Raw genomic sequence first — 13,759 nt, forward strand, 5'->3', positions numbered from 1 at the left:
CCGGGTAACCTGAAGTGGCTATTGATGCATTGGGTACCATTGATGGCAATGCGGTGTCCTTATCAGGCATAGGAAGAGCAGTCTTTTTAATCGACACTTTCCCAATTTTGGACAGCACTGCTGTTCTGTCTTCTGACGAGTGAGGGATTTCCTCCCCGCTTTTAGGATTTGACACCTTAACGTTATCAGTAGTTGCTACTGATGCTGTGGTCTTAGGTATTTTAGTGTCCTTTTCGAGGCTTGTTGTAACAGCCATTCCAATCGGCACCTTCCCAATTTTGAATATGACAGCTTTAGAGGCGAAGTAAGCCCTACCTTTATTCTTGGCAAGACTAGCCATAGATTTCTGGTCGATACCTATTACAAATAAAGTTCCCTTTTCCGCGATAAGCTTGGTATTCTGTTCAAAATTTCACGTGAAATTTTTAAAAACTTCATACAAAAAAAAAAAATTGTAATGAAAATTTTATGGAAAAATGTTGCTGAATTAGTACTCTGTTTGTATTTTTGTGAAATGTTTCTAACGACATTTCAGCAACATTTTTTTCATTTGTATGAAGTAATATAGACTCTAGTTATTTCACGTGAAATTTTAAATAAAAGTTTATTTACAGGTCTTTAGTTATTGGAGACCATATGCCGTCTAATATCCATTATATATTACGCGATATTTCATAATTTAGATGCAATTGTCATTCATAAAAAGTTTTTTTACAACAAAAATACATGATGTTTCTTTTTAATTTATTTTTCAATTTAAATTTGTCAAACAAACATAAACATTTGGTTTTGTTTACTTATATAAGCAATAAAAACGACAAATTTTATTAAATCCCTAGGTAGATAACACTGATACATTTCAATTTTTTCAAATTGTAAAAGTTGATAAACATTTTTCACGACTTCAAACAGAGTACCAGCCTATAAGCTCAAAATTACGGAATTTTTGACACCTAATTCGAAAAGCTTGCAGAAAAAATTGTTGGACATATTGTACTCAGAACAAGATTTTCAATCACAGGTATGAACCTGAGGACCCTTTCAAAAAAATTTTATTTTATTTTTCTCGTATGTAGTACATTGAAACGCATCGTTTTAGAGGTTTTCCTACTAAAAAGTGGTCCACGGGACACCCTAATGTACATACTTTTAGTTTAAAATAAATAAAAAATATTATTATCAAATGTTTGCCTTCAAAACTTAAAAAATAAGGTAGCTAATTTCCTGTCAATTTAAAATTACGTTTAATTTAACTCGCTTAAAATTAGGAAAATAACAAAAAAAAATTGTAACAAAATAATTTTATTTTGTAATATCAAAAATAATTCTTGCATATTACTAAATAATTTTGTTACGAAAAAAATTCGGTACTTTCATTAAACATTACATGCTTTAACGAAATTATTTTTGTAAAATAAAACAAAGTTTCTTAATACAATATTTATACATATAAGCTGTTTCGAGAAATACGGGTTTGAATGTTTTATGATATTTTATTATTAATAAAATAATTTTAAAACAAATCATGGAATTTTTAAATCCCAAATGAATTTAAACAAACATTTTTTTTACTTGCCAAACATACATTAGTTTTATTTTTGACCCATACAACAAAAAAAAAACACTCACGCCGAAAATAATTGACATTTTTGAAAATATATAAAACAGTATGAAAAAGCTGAATTTTGAGTCAGTATTGTAGTAAATGATCGATATGGAATTAAATGAAGTATTTATGTATGTATATCAATTATATCCCATACTATTCGTTCATCTGTAATAGAGAATTTATAGTTGAGTCTTTATTTCCTCTGTTCACTTCATACAATGTTTTAACAACTTCAGCATCAATATTTGGAAACATTTCACGTACCTTAAAAAAAGAAAAAAGTATAACTGATTTATATAATATATTAATACACCCTTACTTGTTTCAAATCTGCTTCGGATATTACAAAAGGAAGTGCAGATGTATGCTGAATTGGTTGATGTGGGGAAACAAAAATTGGCGTAGGCCGTCCAGGCGGAACCATTATCATTTGAGCCGGTTCTTGAATATTTGGGTACATATAATGTTGATTAGAAAAACTTAAAACAATATCGATTGCGCCTTCAAGTCCATCGCCTTGCTTGCCGCTTAAGGGATACCATTCTTCATGTGTTTCTCCAGTAAAAACTCTTTCAGGTAACTTGATTTCGCACCAAGCGATTAGCTCATCCATTTTGAAACTGCATTCATCATATATTTCAACGTAAATAGAATTTACTCCATTAGGTAGTTGACTTTGTATTACCCGATTCCATCTAGGATTTTTTCCACCATTTGGGTCAGTTTGAGTTTCGTAAACGTAATGGCCTACACGAATTCGTACATATGGATCCATTCTAGTTAGACCGTAGTTTCTTGCAAGTTTTGCTTGTGCACACGTTATACTTAGACGGCCTACATGGTTAAGTGCCTGAATGTTTAGAATACATACACATTAAGAGCGGGTTTTTGAGATGGCAATCAAATGTCAATTAATAATCAGATTAGTTAATCAAAAAATAAATTTAATCTTATGTTAATCCTCTTTGATGTTTTTGAGTACAAGATTAAACTTCGCAGTTTTGCCTTGTATGGCAGAAAACGTCACTGTTTGTTATCAAAACAATGCATATTTTATAAAAAAGAAGAAGACAATTGTAAATTTAATATGAAAATTAATGAAAACTTAAATTAAAAACAAAAAAATGTATTTTGAAGTGTCCATAATTTATACTAATCAATAAATAGAACATTTTAATGTTTACATTTGTAAAAATAGTATTAATTTTTTTGCATCAGCTGTTTACACTTTTGCATTTCGTGCTTAAGTTTAAACCACCTCCATTGCGCGCTTAAACTTGCAAACAAAATTAACTAATTGAGTACTCAAAAACATCTTTCGAGGATTAATTTTAATTTAATCGCTAATCTTTCACCTAAAGATTGGCCCTAAATGTTTAAAATATCAAATCGCATATACGAAGTAGGATTTTAAGTTAACTTAAAACTAACTTATGGTTAACCACAAATGAGTCAGAGGTGGCTCAAAAGCTAACCATTTTGCTTATAAAATACTATTCAGGTTTTTAATGTAATGTCATAGGAACGAGTCAGTACTCACTCACTATACACCAGTTTCAGTTAACCAGAAGTTAACTCATGATTAGTTAGCTTCTAGTGCATAAATAAAACAGCAGCTGTGATCATTTTTGGGTTACTTTGAAGCTAGTTATTAATAAGTTACCAAAAAATTTGATTTTTAGTTAACTCACAAAATCCTACATACATACATATGTATGTATGTATATACTTTTGAGGGTCTACCAATACTACGATATGTTAAATTCTTAGCTATAGTTAACAAATTATATATAGTCAAAAATGATAACGGACCGTAACCGTTATCATTTTTATAATAAAAATCCAAAAATAATTATTATTTTTGGATTTTTCTTAACATAAAATCTATCTATTAAATTTCGAAAATAATAAATAATTTTGAATTGGATACATGATATATTAGATAATCAAAAAATAATCTGGGTTTTTTTGGTAATTTTGTATTGATAAACAAAAACTACATTACGGAAACCCCATCTATTTGGGGAGTACTGTATAAATATTATTTAGAATTGTAGAATATTGATTCTTATTCAATAAATCCAACACAAAGTACCATCCTAGCCACTCTAAGTATGGGGACATCGCAATTTACCACTATAGAACTATTACATGCTAAAATCTTGATTTTCAACCTCATATTTTAAATGCTTTATTTTATGAATAAGATACAGTAGGCGTATTTGAATCTGGATAGTTATTCTTGATTTGGGTTCTAAATATATATAAGTGTATGTATTAGCTGAAAAATATTGCTTTTGTTGACCTTAGGTGATGATAACCACCTCTATTTTAAAATATCTAAATAAGGTATTTTTCTTGTACTACACGACAGTTCTCTTTACATTGGTTCCAAGCAACCTAAGGTCTGTTTAGAGGCCTAAATTTAAACATAGTGTTCCTCCTAGTTCGTATATGGATTTTGGAGAAGATAAATCAGGAGTCCAATGATTTTCCTTGGATACAAGTCGCCTTCCTTTGGCAGTTAAAGATTTTGAAAGACCACTCAGTGCGTTTTTTCTAATAATTCTTTGGATCATTTCATGAATTACTCTATTTTATACTTTTTAATGTTATGGATTAAACATCTCATAATTATATTTCAATGATTTACACTTGTTCTAGAAATCTAAACTAATTTTTTATATTGAAATTGCCTCATTATTTTCCTTTAAACATTTTTAAGGCAAATAACATCACAGTTTCACACAATGAGGATATGATTTTTGCAAATTGCAATTGAAAAATACTTAACACGCATCCTTTTAACAATAAAACAATAAATTCCAAAAAGTATTTAAAAAATAATTTGAAAAACCAAACGAAATTAACACGAATTCTAAAAAAGCAAAATACTTTATTGACCTGCAAATTCTGATGAAAAATAATAAAATGCAACAGCAAGTGCACCAAAATTTGTATTTTAAAATTTTCTTGGTTTTCCCATTTTACACAATCTCTATTTTTAATTGGAAAACATAAACTTACTTTTTACCTGTTTTTTCGAATTTTATTGAATGAACAAAAAACAAAATTCTCTTAAAAAAGGAAGGCAAAACTTAGTTGATTCACTGTATATACAATTTTGGTGTCATAAGAAAAGTAATTGAAAGACGCGCTTGGCATATCAGAAATTTTCTAATTTTTCGGGAAATTTTCAGATTTTTTTATATTTTAATTTTTTTGGGAAATTTTCAGATTTTTTTATACCCACCATCAAAAAAGGTGGGGGGTATATTGATTTTGTCATTTCGTTTGTAGCACATCGAAATATTGGTCATAGACCCACAAAAGTATATATATTCTGGGTCCTCATTAAATTCTAAGACGACTTAGCCATGTCTGTCCGTCCGTCTGTCTGTCTGTTGAAAGCTCGATAGAGTCCGAATGGAAAGAGCTAGAGGGTTGAAATTTCACATAAATATTTCTTATAGGTAAGGTTTGTTTGGTATTGAAAATGGGCAATATCGGTCCACGTTTTCGGATAGCCCCCATACAAGTGGCCCCTCGAAAAGCAGCTTTAACAGCAGCTTTAAAAATACGAATATAGCGATAAAATTCGACATAAGTAAGTTTCTTGTGATCCAAAATCACTATGCTATGAGGATCGGTCCATAATTGACCCTACCCCCCCATATAAGGTCCCCTTAAGAAAATGACTTTAACGCTCATTACTGGCTGAAAAATTCTACACTCTTATAAATTTTTGTTTAAATTTACACTATTTATTACTATAGTACATAGATGAAATTCGACATAAGTAAGTTTCATACGAGTCAAAATCCCCCATATAAGGCCCCCTTCAGAAAATGACTGCAACGCTCATTAATGGCTTAAAAATACGAGCGTAGCGATGAAATTCGACACAAATAAATTTCATACGAACCAAATTCTGTCTACCAAATTTTATGAGGATCGACCCATAATTGACCCTACCCCCCCTATATAAGGTCCCCTTCAGAAAACTACTTTAACGCTTATAACTGGCCTAAAAATACGAGTATTGAGATGAAATTCGACATAAGTAAGTTTCATTCGAGTCAAACGAGATTCGGCATAGCCGAATATAATACTCTTACTTGTTAAATTTTAACATAGATGAATTGAATTTATTTCGTTGGAATTAATATACAATAATCCTCAATAAAATCCACAGAAACGGGTTTTTCCGTTTTTCAAAATTCAATCTAGATCAAATTTTATTTAAATTTATTGAAGCCTATGTAGCTACCAAAATATTGCGAAATAATGTTAACAATAACATAGAATCCATTATTTTAAAAGCAAGCATAGCAAATAAATAGAAAACCTGGGACAAAATAGACTTGAAATATTAAAATAAAATAACTATTTCGGTGAAATTGTATGAGGTTTATAATGTAATAATTTCAATTAATTTATTTATAATAATTTCAATATAGTTCTTTGTAATTTTTCTTTTTTCACATCTTTATTATAATCGATAAATATCAATTATTTTGTTATTGTCAAATGTCATATTGTATCTTTCAACCTTTTTTTGTAACTTACTTTTTATCTTCCCTTTTTGTGTTAGCCTTTGAACAGCGTAGTAATTTAATTATCTAAAAGTTTATAAAATCCTGTCTCTCAAATTACTATTTATTACTATTAAATAAATATTATTTCAATTAATAAAACCAGTGTTTCGATCTTTGGCTCCAACAAAAGGTTATGGGCCCAGAAGATTGCCTAGATTAATTAAAAATCAAATTTTTGATAAGCAGCAGAAAATAAATATAAATAAATTAACATCACCAATTATTTTAATTGGCGCTTCAAAATTGAAATGTTTTTAAAGCGTGAGGGATTGTGGACAGTAATTGTCGATGAGCCGACTAATGAAAATAGATCCTGTTGGACAAGAATTGACCAGAAAGCCCACGCCACCATTGCTTTGTGTATTGGCGATGACTAAATTCATCATATACGCGGTAAATCCAGCGCAAAGGAGGCGTGGAATGCGCTAAAGGAGTTTTATGAACGTGACTCTCCAAGTGTCAAAGTTCGATTGCCTCGAGAAGTGATGTCAAAAAGAGCAAACGAAGAAACTGACATGGAAGCAAATGTCAATCAAATGAGCGAAGCCTTTCAGAAGCTTGTCGCATTCGGTAGCACTATTACATGGGAGTTTTTAATGACAGCCACATTGTTAGGATCCCTCCCAAGTAGTTATGATGGGCTCATTACAGCAATGGAGGCACACAACGAAAAGGATTTAACACCAACCCTAGTCAACGCTAAAATTATAGAAGAGTTTCGTCGAAGGCAAGAAAGAGATAAAGTTGTTGCCGTTGATGGTGCAGATGTGCTACGCATATCGAATTTTAAACGTAAGAGTGAGAGTGGCATTACGTGTTTCTTTTGCAAAAAGAAGGGTCTTGTCCGAAGTAAATGCATAGAATACGTGGAAGGCTAACAAGATAAACAAAGATGGTAGATCAAAAGCAAATGTTATTGAACAAGATGAATCTTCCGAACACTTATTTTTTGTCGGTACTAAAAGTAATAACGATTGGATCGTGGACTCTGGGGCTACATGTCATATAACTTGTGATCGAAATTTGTTTCATGATTTTGATAGTTCCCATACCGAAAGTGTTTCTATGGTAAATGGTGAAATGATGCTAGCATCCGGAAAGGGCAGTGTAGTTATATATCCCTTAAATAATGCCGGACAAATTAAAAAAATTAAGTTAGAAAATGTTTTGTATGTTCCACAAATTGGATGCAATTTAGTTTCAGTTAAGCGATTGGCCGAAAAAGAAATAGTAGTTACGTTTTGGAAAAACATATGTGACGTACGATCGTCAGATAATGAGCAATTAGCAGTCGGTGACTTAAAAATAATCTCTACAAATTGCGAATGAAAAATGCTGTCAATTGTGTATCAAACGAGAAAAATTTGTGCATTCACCACTGGCATCGTATCTTAGGCCACGGCAGCATGGATGCTATTCGAAACATTGAAAGGGAAGACCTAGCCACAGGTATACATCTGGCTGAATGTAATGAGAGCTGTAAATATTCAACAGATTGCGATGTTTGCATCAAAGGGAAATTAACACGATTACCATTTCCGAAGGAGTCCACGTATCGTTCAACAAAATTGTTGCAGTTGATTCATAGCGGCCTGTGTGGGCCTATGCAATCTATAACACCATCAGGTAAGCGCTATGTATTAACTTTTATAGACGATTTTTCACGTTACACCACTATTTATCTGCTTAAGGAAAAATCTGAAACGTTTGAGAAGTTTAAGCAATTCTACGAGTAGGGTAGAAGGGGGTCATAGCCATAGGGTCACATCTGCCAATAGCGAATAACTTGAAAACTGAGTAATCGATTTTATCGCATTATCAAATTTTGTTTATCGATTATCTATCATCCCTGAAAATTTGAAAGATTAACTTTACATATGATGGGAGGCAGACATGATTAATTGTTTTTCAAAAGGTTATGAAAATATTTCACTGTGTGAACTTTTTGTGCTAACTTTTTTAGTTTTTGTGATAGAAAAAATATATTGGTCAGTATTAGAACGTCAATAATAGTGAACAATAAGACAACAACTATCTATGAAGACAATCAAAGTGCCATAAAATTAACCGCTGAAGAAAAACTTAGTAATCGTTCAAAACATATTGATACCAAAACTCACTTTGTTAAAGACAGTGGGCGTTGCGATACTGCCCTACAGAAGATATGTTAGCTGACCTGTTCACTAAAGCATTACCAAAAGATAGATTTATAACATTAATAAATAAATTAAATTTGAAATGATTTGAAAATGAAAAATAAGGAGGAGATTGTTAAGTATTATTTACATTTTCACATCTTTATTATAATCGATAAATATCAATTATTTTGTTATTGTCAAATGTCATATTGTATCTGTCAACCTTTTTTTGTAACTTCTTTTTATCTTCCCTTTTTGTGTTAGCCTTTGAACAGCGTAGTAATTTAATTATCTAAAAGTTTATAAAATCAGTCTCTCAAATTACTATTTATTACTATTAAATAAATATTATTTCAATTAATAAAACCAGTGTTTGAATATTATTTCAATTAATAAAACCAGTGTTTGGCTCCAACAATTTTCAGTGTTCAGAAACTCAGTTTCCTGAACGTAATTCCTAAGAATCTTCCAATCAGTGTTAGTCAGGAATATTATTTCCGGAATAACATCACTTCCAAGATACTTGAATCTAACTTCGACGAATGCCTGGCAGTGGCAAAGAAAGTGCTCCAGAGTTGGTAATGATGGTGGTATATTTCTGTTTCTGGGTCTTCATATAGAACCTCAGCCACACTTTGTCCCCCAATTTAGAGCCAACGGATTCCTAATGGTATTTGCTCTAATGTTCCGCTTGACCAAGACATTCTATCTGGGATCAGCGTTTCAAAGTTTCCGACATATTCTGTGTCTGGTATACGATCAGGCACGTCCGATGATTGTGTATAACCTTCCAATGTGTCCAGTATACACCATTCGGCTGTAAGCGCCGCCTCATATCTTAAATATGTTTCAATAGGTGGAATATCCAGCAACGTTTCCAGAGCCTTGGTTGAAGTAATAAACATGGCACCACTTATACCCAAGCAGCATGTATGCTGAATTCCCTGTAGTAGTTTAATATTGCACTTTTTGTCTAAAGCAGTCCACCAGATTACTGAAGCATAAGCTAGAATTGGTCTAATTACACTTTTATAAAGCCAATTTGTCATAGTAGGACTAAGACCCCATTTCATGCCTATAGTTCTCCTACATATCGCCCAGCACCGATGTGCCTTGTTGATCATATCCTCTATGTGGTGTCTCCATTTTAATTTCCGGTCGAGGATTACACCTAAGCACTTAACTTTGTCTGTCACTGGTATCTTCTTGCCCAGGAAGCAAGGTTCAGTAAACGTAGAAATGTTTGTCTTTCTTGTGAAAAGACAGATTTTCGTTTTTGCCGAGTTAACATTTAGGCCTCTCGGTTGAGCCCAGCTCAAGGCCGTATTCAGAGCCTCCTCAGCTCTTCTACACAAATAATTTGGATCTTTCCCTTTAAAAGTATTACGACATCGTCTGCATAGCAGACAGGTCTAAGTCCTTCCTCGGTTAGGGTCCTTAGGGGGCTATTAATCGTGGTAACCCAGAGTAAAGGTGACAAAATGCCACCCTGTGGTATACCGCGAAATACCTTTTTCCTGATAGTTATATCGTACATCTCGCAGCTTGTCCATCTGTTCCTTAGCATGTGGTTGATCCAGTTACGGAGCACCCGGTCAACATAAAACTGGTCTAGGGATTGGATAAGAGTATGCACGTTATTGAAGGCGCCTTCTATGTCAATGCATACCGCCAGTGTATATAGTTTGCTATCAAAGGATGCACCTATGTAGTGGACAACTTCATTTAAAGCGGTTTCCACCGATCGTCCCTTTACATAAGCATGCTGCTTAAATTTTAGGTCTTTGTCGGGTATAGGGTAGAAGGGGGACCATATGCCACTTTTTTTTGTGGCGGCCTCAAATTAAAACCACAATACATATTCTTAATTTTTTTCTTGGTTCGGATACTTAGATATGTTGGCTTTAGTTTTATCCCTTTCAATCTTTCCTAAGTCATCCTCATACACTTATTTTTTAACTTTTCCGCACTGACCAAAAACGGCGATACCGCCCCATCCATGGGGTAAATACGCCAAGGGGATGGGGCAGATTTGTCATTAGTAAAATAAGCCAAAAAAAATTAAAAAGTAAAAACTTATTATGCTGTTTTATATTTTAATTCACTAAACAAAGTATAATAAACTAGATATTTATTGTTCATTTCACATAACTAAACAAAAAAAATTAAAACAAATTATTAATGATTTTTTCTATATTTTAACAAAATTTTGTTCTACATCACAAGCATTACATATATTTGGCGAATGTGCCCCACGAGCAGTTCTGGGGTTTAGTTTAAATTTTTTTTCGGGTTTCAAATTATATTATCGAAAATATTATTATGTCTTATTATTCACTATTATTGACGTATATATTTTTTCTATCACAAAAACAAAAAAAGTTAGCACAAAAAATTCACACAGTGAAATATTTTCACAGCCCTTTGAAAAACAATTAATCACGTCTGCCTCCCATCATATGTAAAGTTAATCTTTCAAACTTTCAGGGATGGTAGATAATCGATAAACGAAAATAAAATTTGATAATGCGATAAAATCGATTACTCGGTTTTCAAGTTATACGCTTTGGCAGATGTGCCCCTATGGCGAATGATCCCCCTTCTACCCTACTGCTTTTAACCATACTATCGACTATCCGTTCCAAGGTTTTAAGTAGGAATGGTGTCGAATAGCTAGGTTTCCCTGGTTTAGGTATAAATATTACCCTTGCATCCTGCCATTTAATGGGGGTATGTGTGAAAATGTACGGAAACCAGTTCCGCCTCCATCTGTAAGAGTGCCGGGAAAATGCCATCCGGCCCTGCAGCTTTATAGGGAGCGAAGCTCTTGATTGCCCCTTTAACCATATCAGATGTAATTACAATTTCCGTGTTAGCCTCCCCTTCCTCCAATATATAGATAGATGAACCATGTTATTCGATATACCGGGTGGGAAATGAGAGTCCATTAGGAGTTTCATTGTCTCCTCCATATCCTCCTGCCCGTATCATCGACCATAGATTCCGGTTGGACATGAGTTTTGGATAGGAATTTTTTATCTTCGATACGTCATTTACGCTGTCTACCTGTTCACGGAAAAGTTTCCAGGAGTCTCGTTTGGCTTTACGAACAATTTTCTTATATTCACCAAGTTTACTATGATACTCATCCCAGTATACTGCGGTCTTTATACGCCGTGCCCGAGTCTTACCAAGGTTCCGGATCTCCCCGGTTACCCAGGGTTTCTCCTGGGCATATCTCCGCTCTCGCAGAGGGCAGCTGTCCTCGAAGGATTCTACCAAGGCACTTGTGAGCATTTCCACTTTGGCGTCTATATCCTCTTTATTTCGACATTGAAAAGTTCCTGACATAAACGGTTCTTTAGTAAAGAACCGAACATTGTCCAATTGGTTTTACTTACATACATATTTATTCCGAAACTTTATCGGCTTTGGTGGCAGCCGTAGTATTTTGAATCTGAAACTCTCCAATCCTGAATTTCGTTTATAAGCTCTTCTGAACATATAGCAATATCTAATACTTCTTCTCTGATTCTATTGACGAAGGTAGCTATATTACCTAAGTTCGATGTGATCAAGTCTTTAGTATTAAGGAAATCCATAAGGGCTTGTCCCCTGCGATTCGTGTTTGTACTACCCCAAGCTACATGGTGGGAGTTGGCATCACAACCTATTACAATTTTCTTATTTTGCCTTTATGTCTCTTTGACCAGTTTCATCAGCTCCGACGTTGGTGGTAGTGTCGGAGAATCGAAAGGCAGGTAAACAGATGCAAGGTATATGTTGCCACGACCTTGCTTCAGAACCGTTGCATCAGATGTGGATAATCCTGTTGAGAGGAGAAAACATAAGTTCTTGTGACATAAGATACATGTTCTCGGTCGAGACCCTGTACAGCGTAGAAAAGTTGGAAATTTACATGATTTAATCCAAAAACCTTGTTGCGAATCGTCCAAGGTTCCTGGATTATATAGAGCGTTGGTCTCGCTTTTAGGATTTGACTCCTCAAAATTACCAGTACTTGGTAATGATGCTTTGGGTACCGTCTTAGGTGTTTTGGTGTCCTTATCGGGGCCGGTTTTGACATCCCTTTCAATCGGCGCCTCCCCAGTTTTAGAAAGGGCAGCTGCACCTTCTTTTGGCAAGTGAGTGGTACCTTCCTCGCTTTTAGGATTTGACTCCTTAACGTTATCAGTAGTTGCTACTGATGATGTGGTCTTAGGTATTTTAGTGTCCATTTCGAGGCTTGTTATAACAGTCCTTCCAATCGGCACCTTCCCAATTTTGAATATGACTGCTTTAGAGGCGAAGTAAGCCCTACCTTTATTCCTGGCAAGATTAGCCATAGATTTCTGGTCGATACCTATTACTAATAAAGTTCCCTCAGGTTCTTCTTTCCTGTAAAAGACGTCCCATTTTTCCACGGCCAGCTCAGCATTTTGACCACCAAGAATTTCCAGTATACGTTTATTAGCCAGTTTACTGCCCCGTCCTTTTATGTAAAGAGTGGACTTTAAGAGCACTGGAAACTCGCTCTTCTTTGCCAGTCCCAGCTTAGCGCCGTCCCAGGGAAGAGGGATACTTTCCACCAAGTTCTTTAGGGTGTTAACTAGGGTTGCCAGATTCCGATTCGCAAAAAGCTGGACATTGGGTTTTGAAAAGCTGGACAAAACAAAAAAAGCTGGACATAAAAAAATACTGAGAAAATGTTAATTTTGGTTTGTGTAAATAATTTCACAGTGAGACACCAAAAAAATGCAGGGGTTCATATACCAATTCCGTTTTGTTAAAGTCCATAGAGTACGAATATATTTTTAGTTTTCCCCGATCACTTCGTTACCTTAGTTTTTAAGAGCAAAAGATGTGAAAAGCGCCATTTTTGAAGTTTTAAATTTAAAAAATCATAAGTACGTAAAGAAATTGACTATCGCTTGCAATAATAGGTCTTTTCGCGTACTTTCCTGAAGGAAATATCCAGTAACTTAATGATAGAGAGTAATTTTTAATTTATTTTCAATCAAAAAAATATCCAAAAAAGTACGCGAAAGCCAATTTAAAAAAAAAAAAAAAATTATAAACAAAGATTTTGCTGAAATCTCAATCGCTAACAAAACACTAAAAAACAAATAATTGAAACTTTGATTTTTTTACTATAAATAAATGGATATTTAAAGTTAACAAAACATGTAGTATCATTAAAAATATATTATTGTTTTATTGTTTATTCATGATACAAACATATTATTAAAATAAAAATTTACACAAAATCGCTAAGAGAAAGACAAACTAAATTGTTTTAAAAACGCTAGATTGACAATATTTGTTATGATTTTTCACAACAAATAAACTCTTTTAAAAACTAATTTATGATTAATAAAATTAAAATAAATCTAATTGAAGGGCTTATTGTAGTA

General features: G+C 33.5%; 1 protein-coding gene across 1 annotated transcript in view; it reads right to left on the reverse strand.

Moving 5' to 3' along the window:
- Positions 1 to 1,562: 1,562 nt before the first annotated feature.
- LOC119601602 (toll-interacting protein-like) overlaps positions 1,563 to 13,759 on the reverse strand; it is a 72,707-nt gene continuing 60,510 nt past the window's right edge. Inside the window, exons 3-4 of the mRNA XM_037952634.1 lie at positions 1,929 to 2,459; positions 1,563 to 1,873 (exon numbers count right to left, since the gene is read on the reverse strand). Coding sequence (XP_037808562.1) covers positions 1,763 to 1,873; positions 1,929 to 2,459 — 642 coding nt within the window. The 3' untranslated portion in view covers positions 1,563 to 1,762. The remainder of the gene's footprint in view (positions 1,874 to 1,928; positions 2,460 to 13,759) is intronic.

Source organism: Lucilia sericata, unplaced genomic scaffold, assembly GCF_015586225.1.
Source record: "Lucilia sericata isolate MDLA Ls3-8-SP2 unplaced genomic scaffold, ASM1558622v1 Contig000177F_arrow, whole genome shotgun sequence".
Taxonomy (NCBI): Eukaryota; Metazoa; Arthropoda; class Insecta; order Diptera; family Calliphoridae; genus Lucilia; species Lucilia sericata.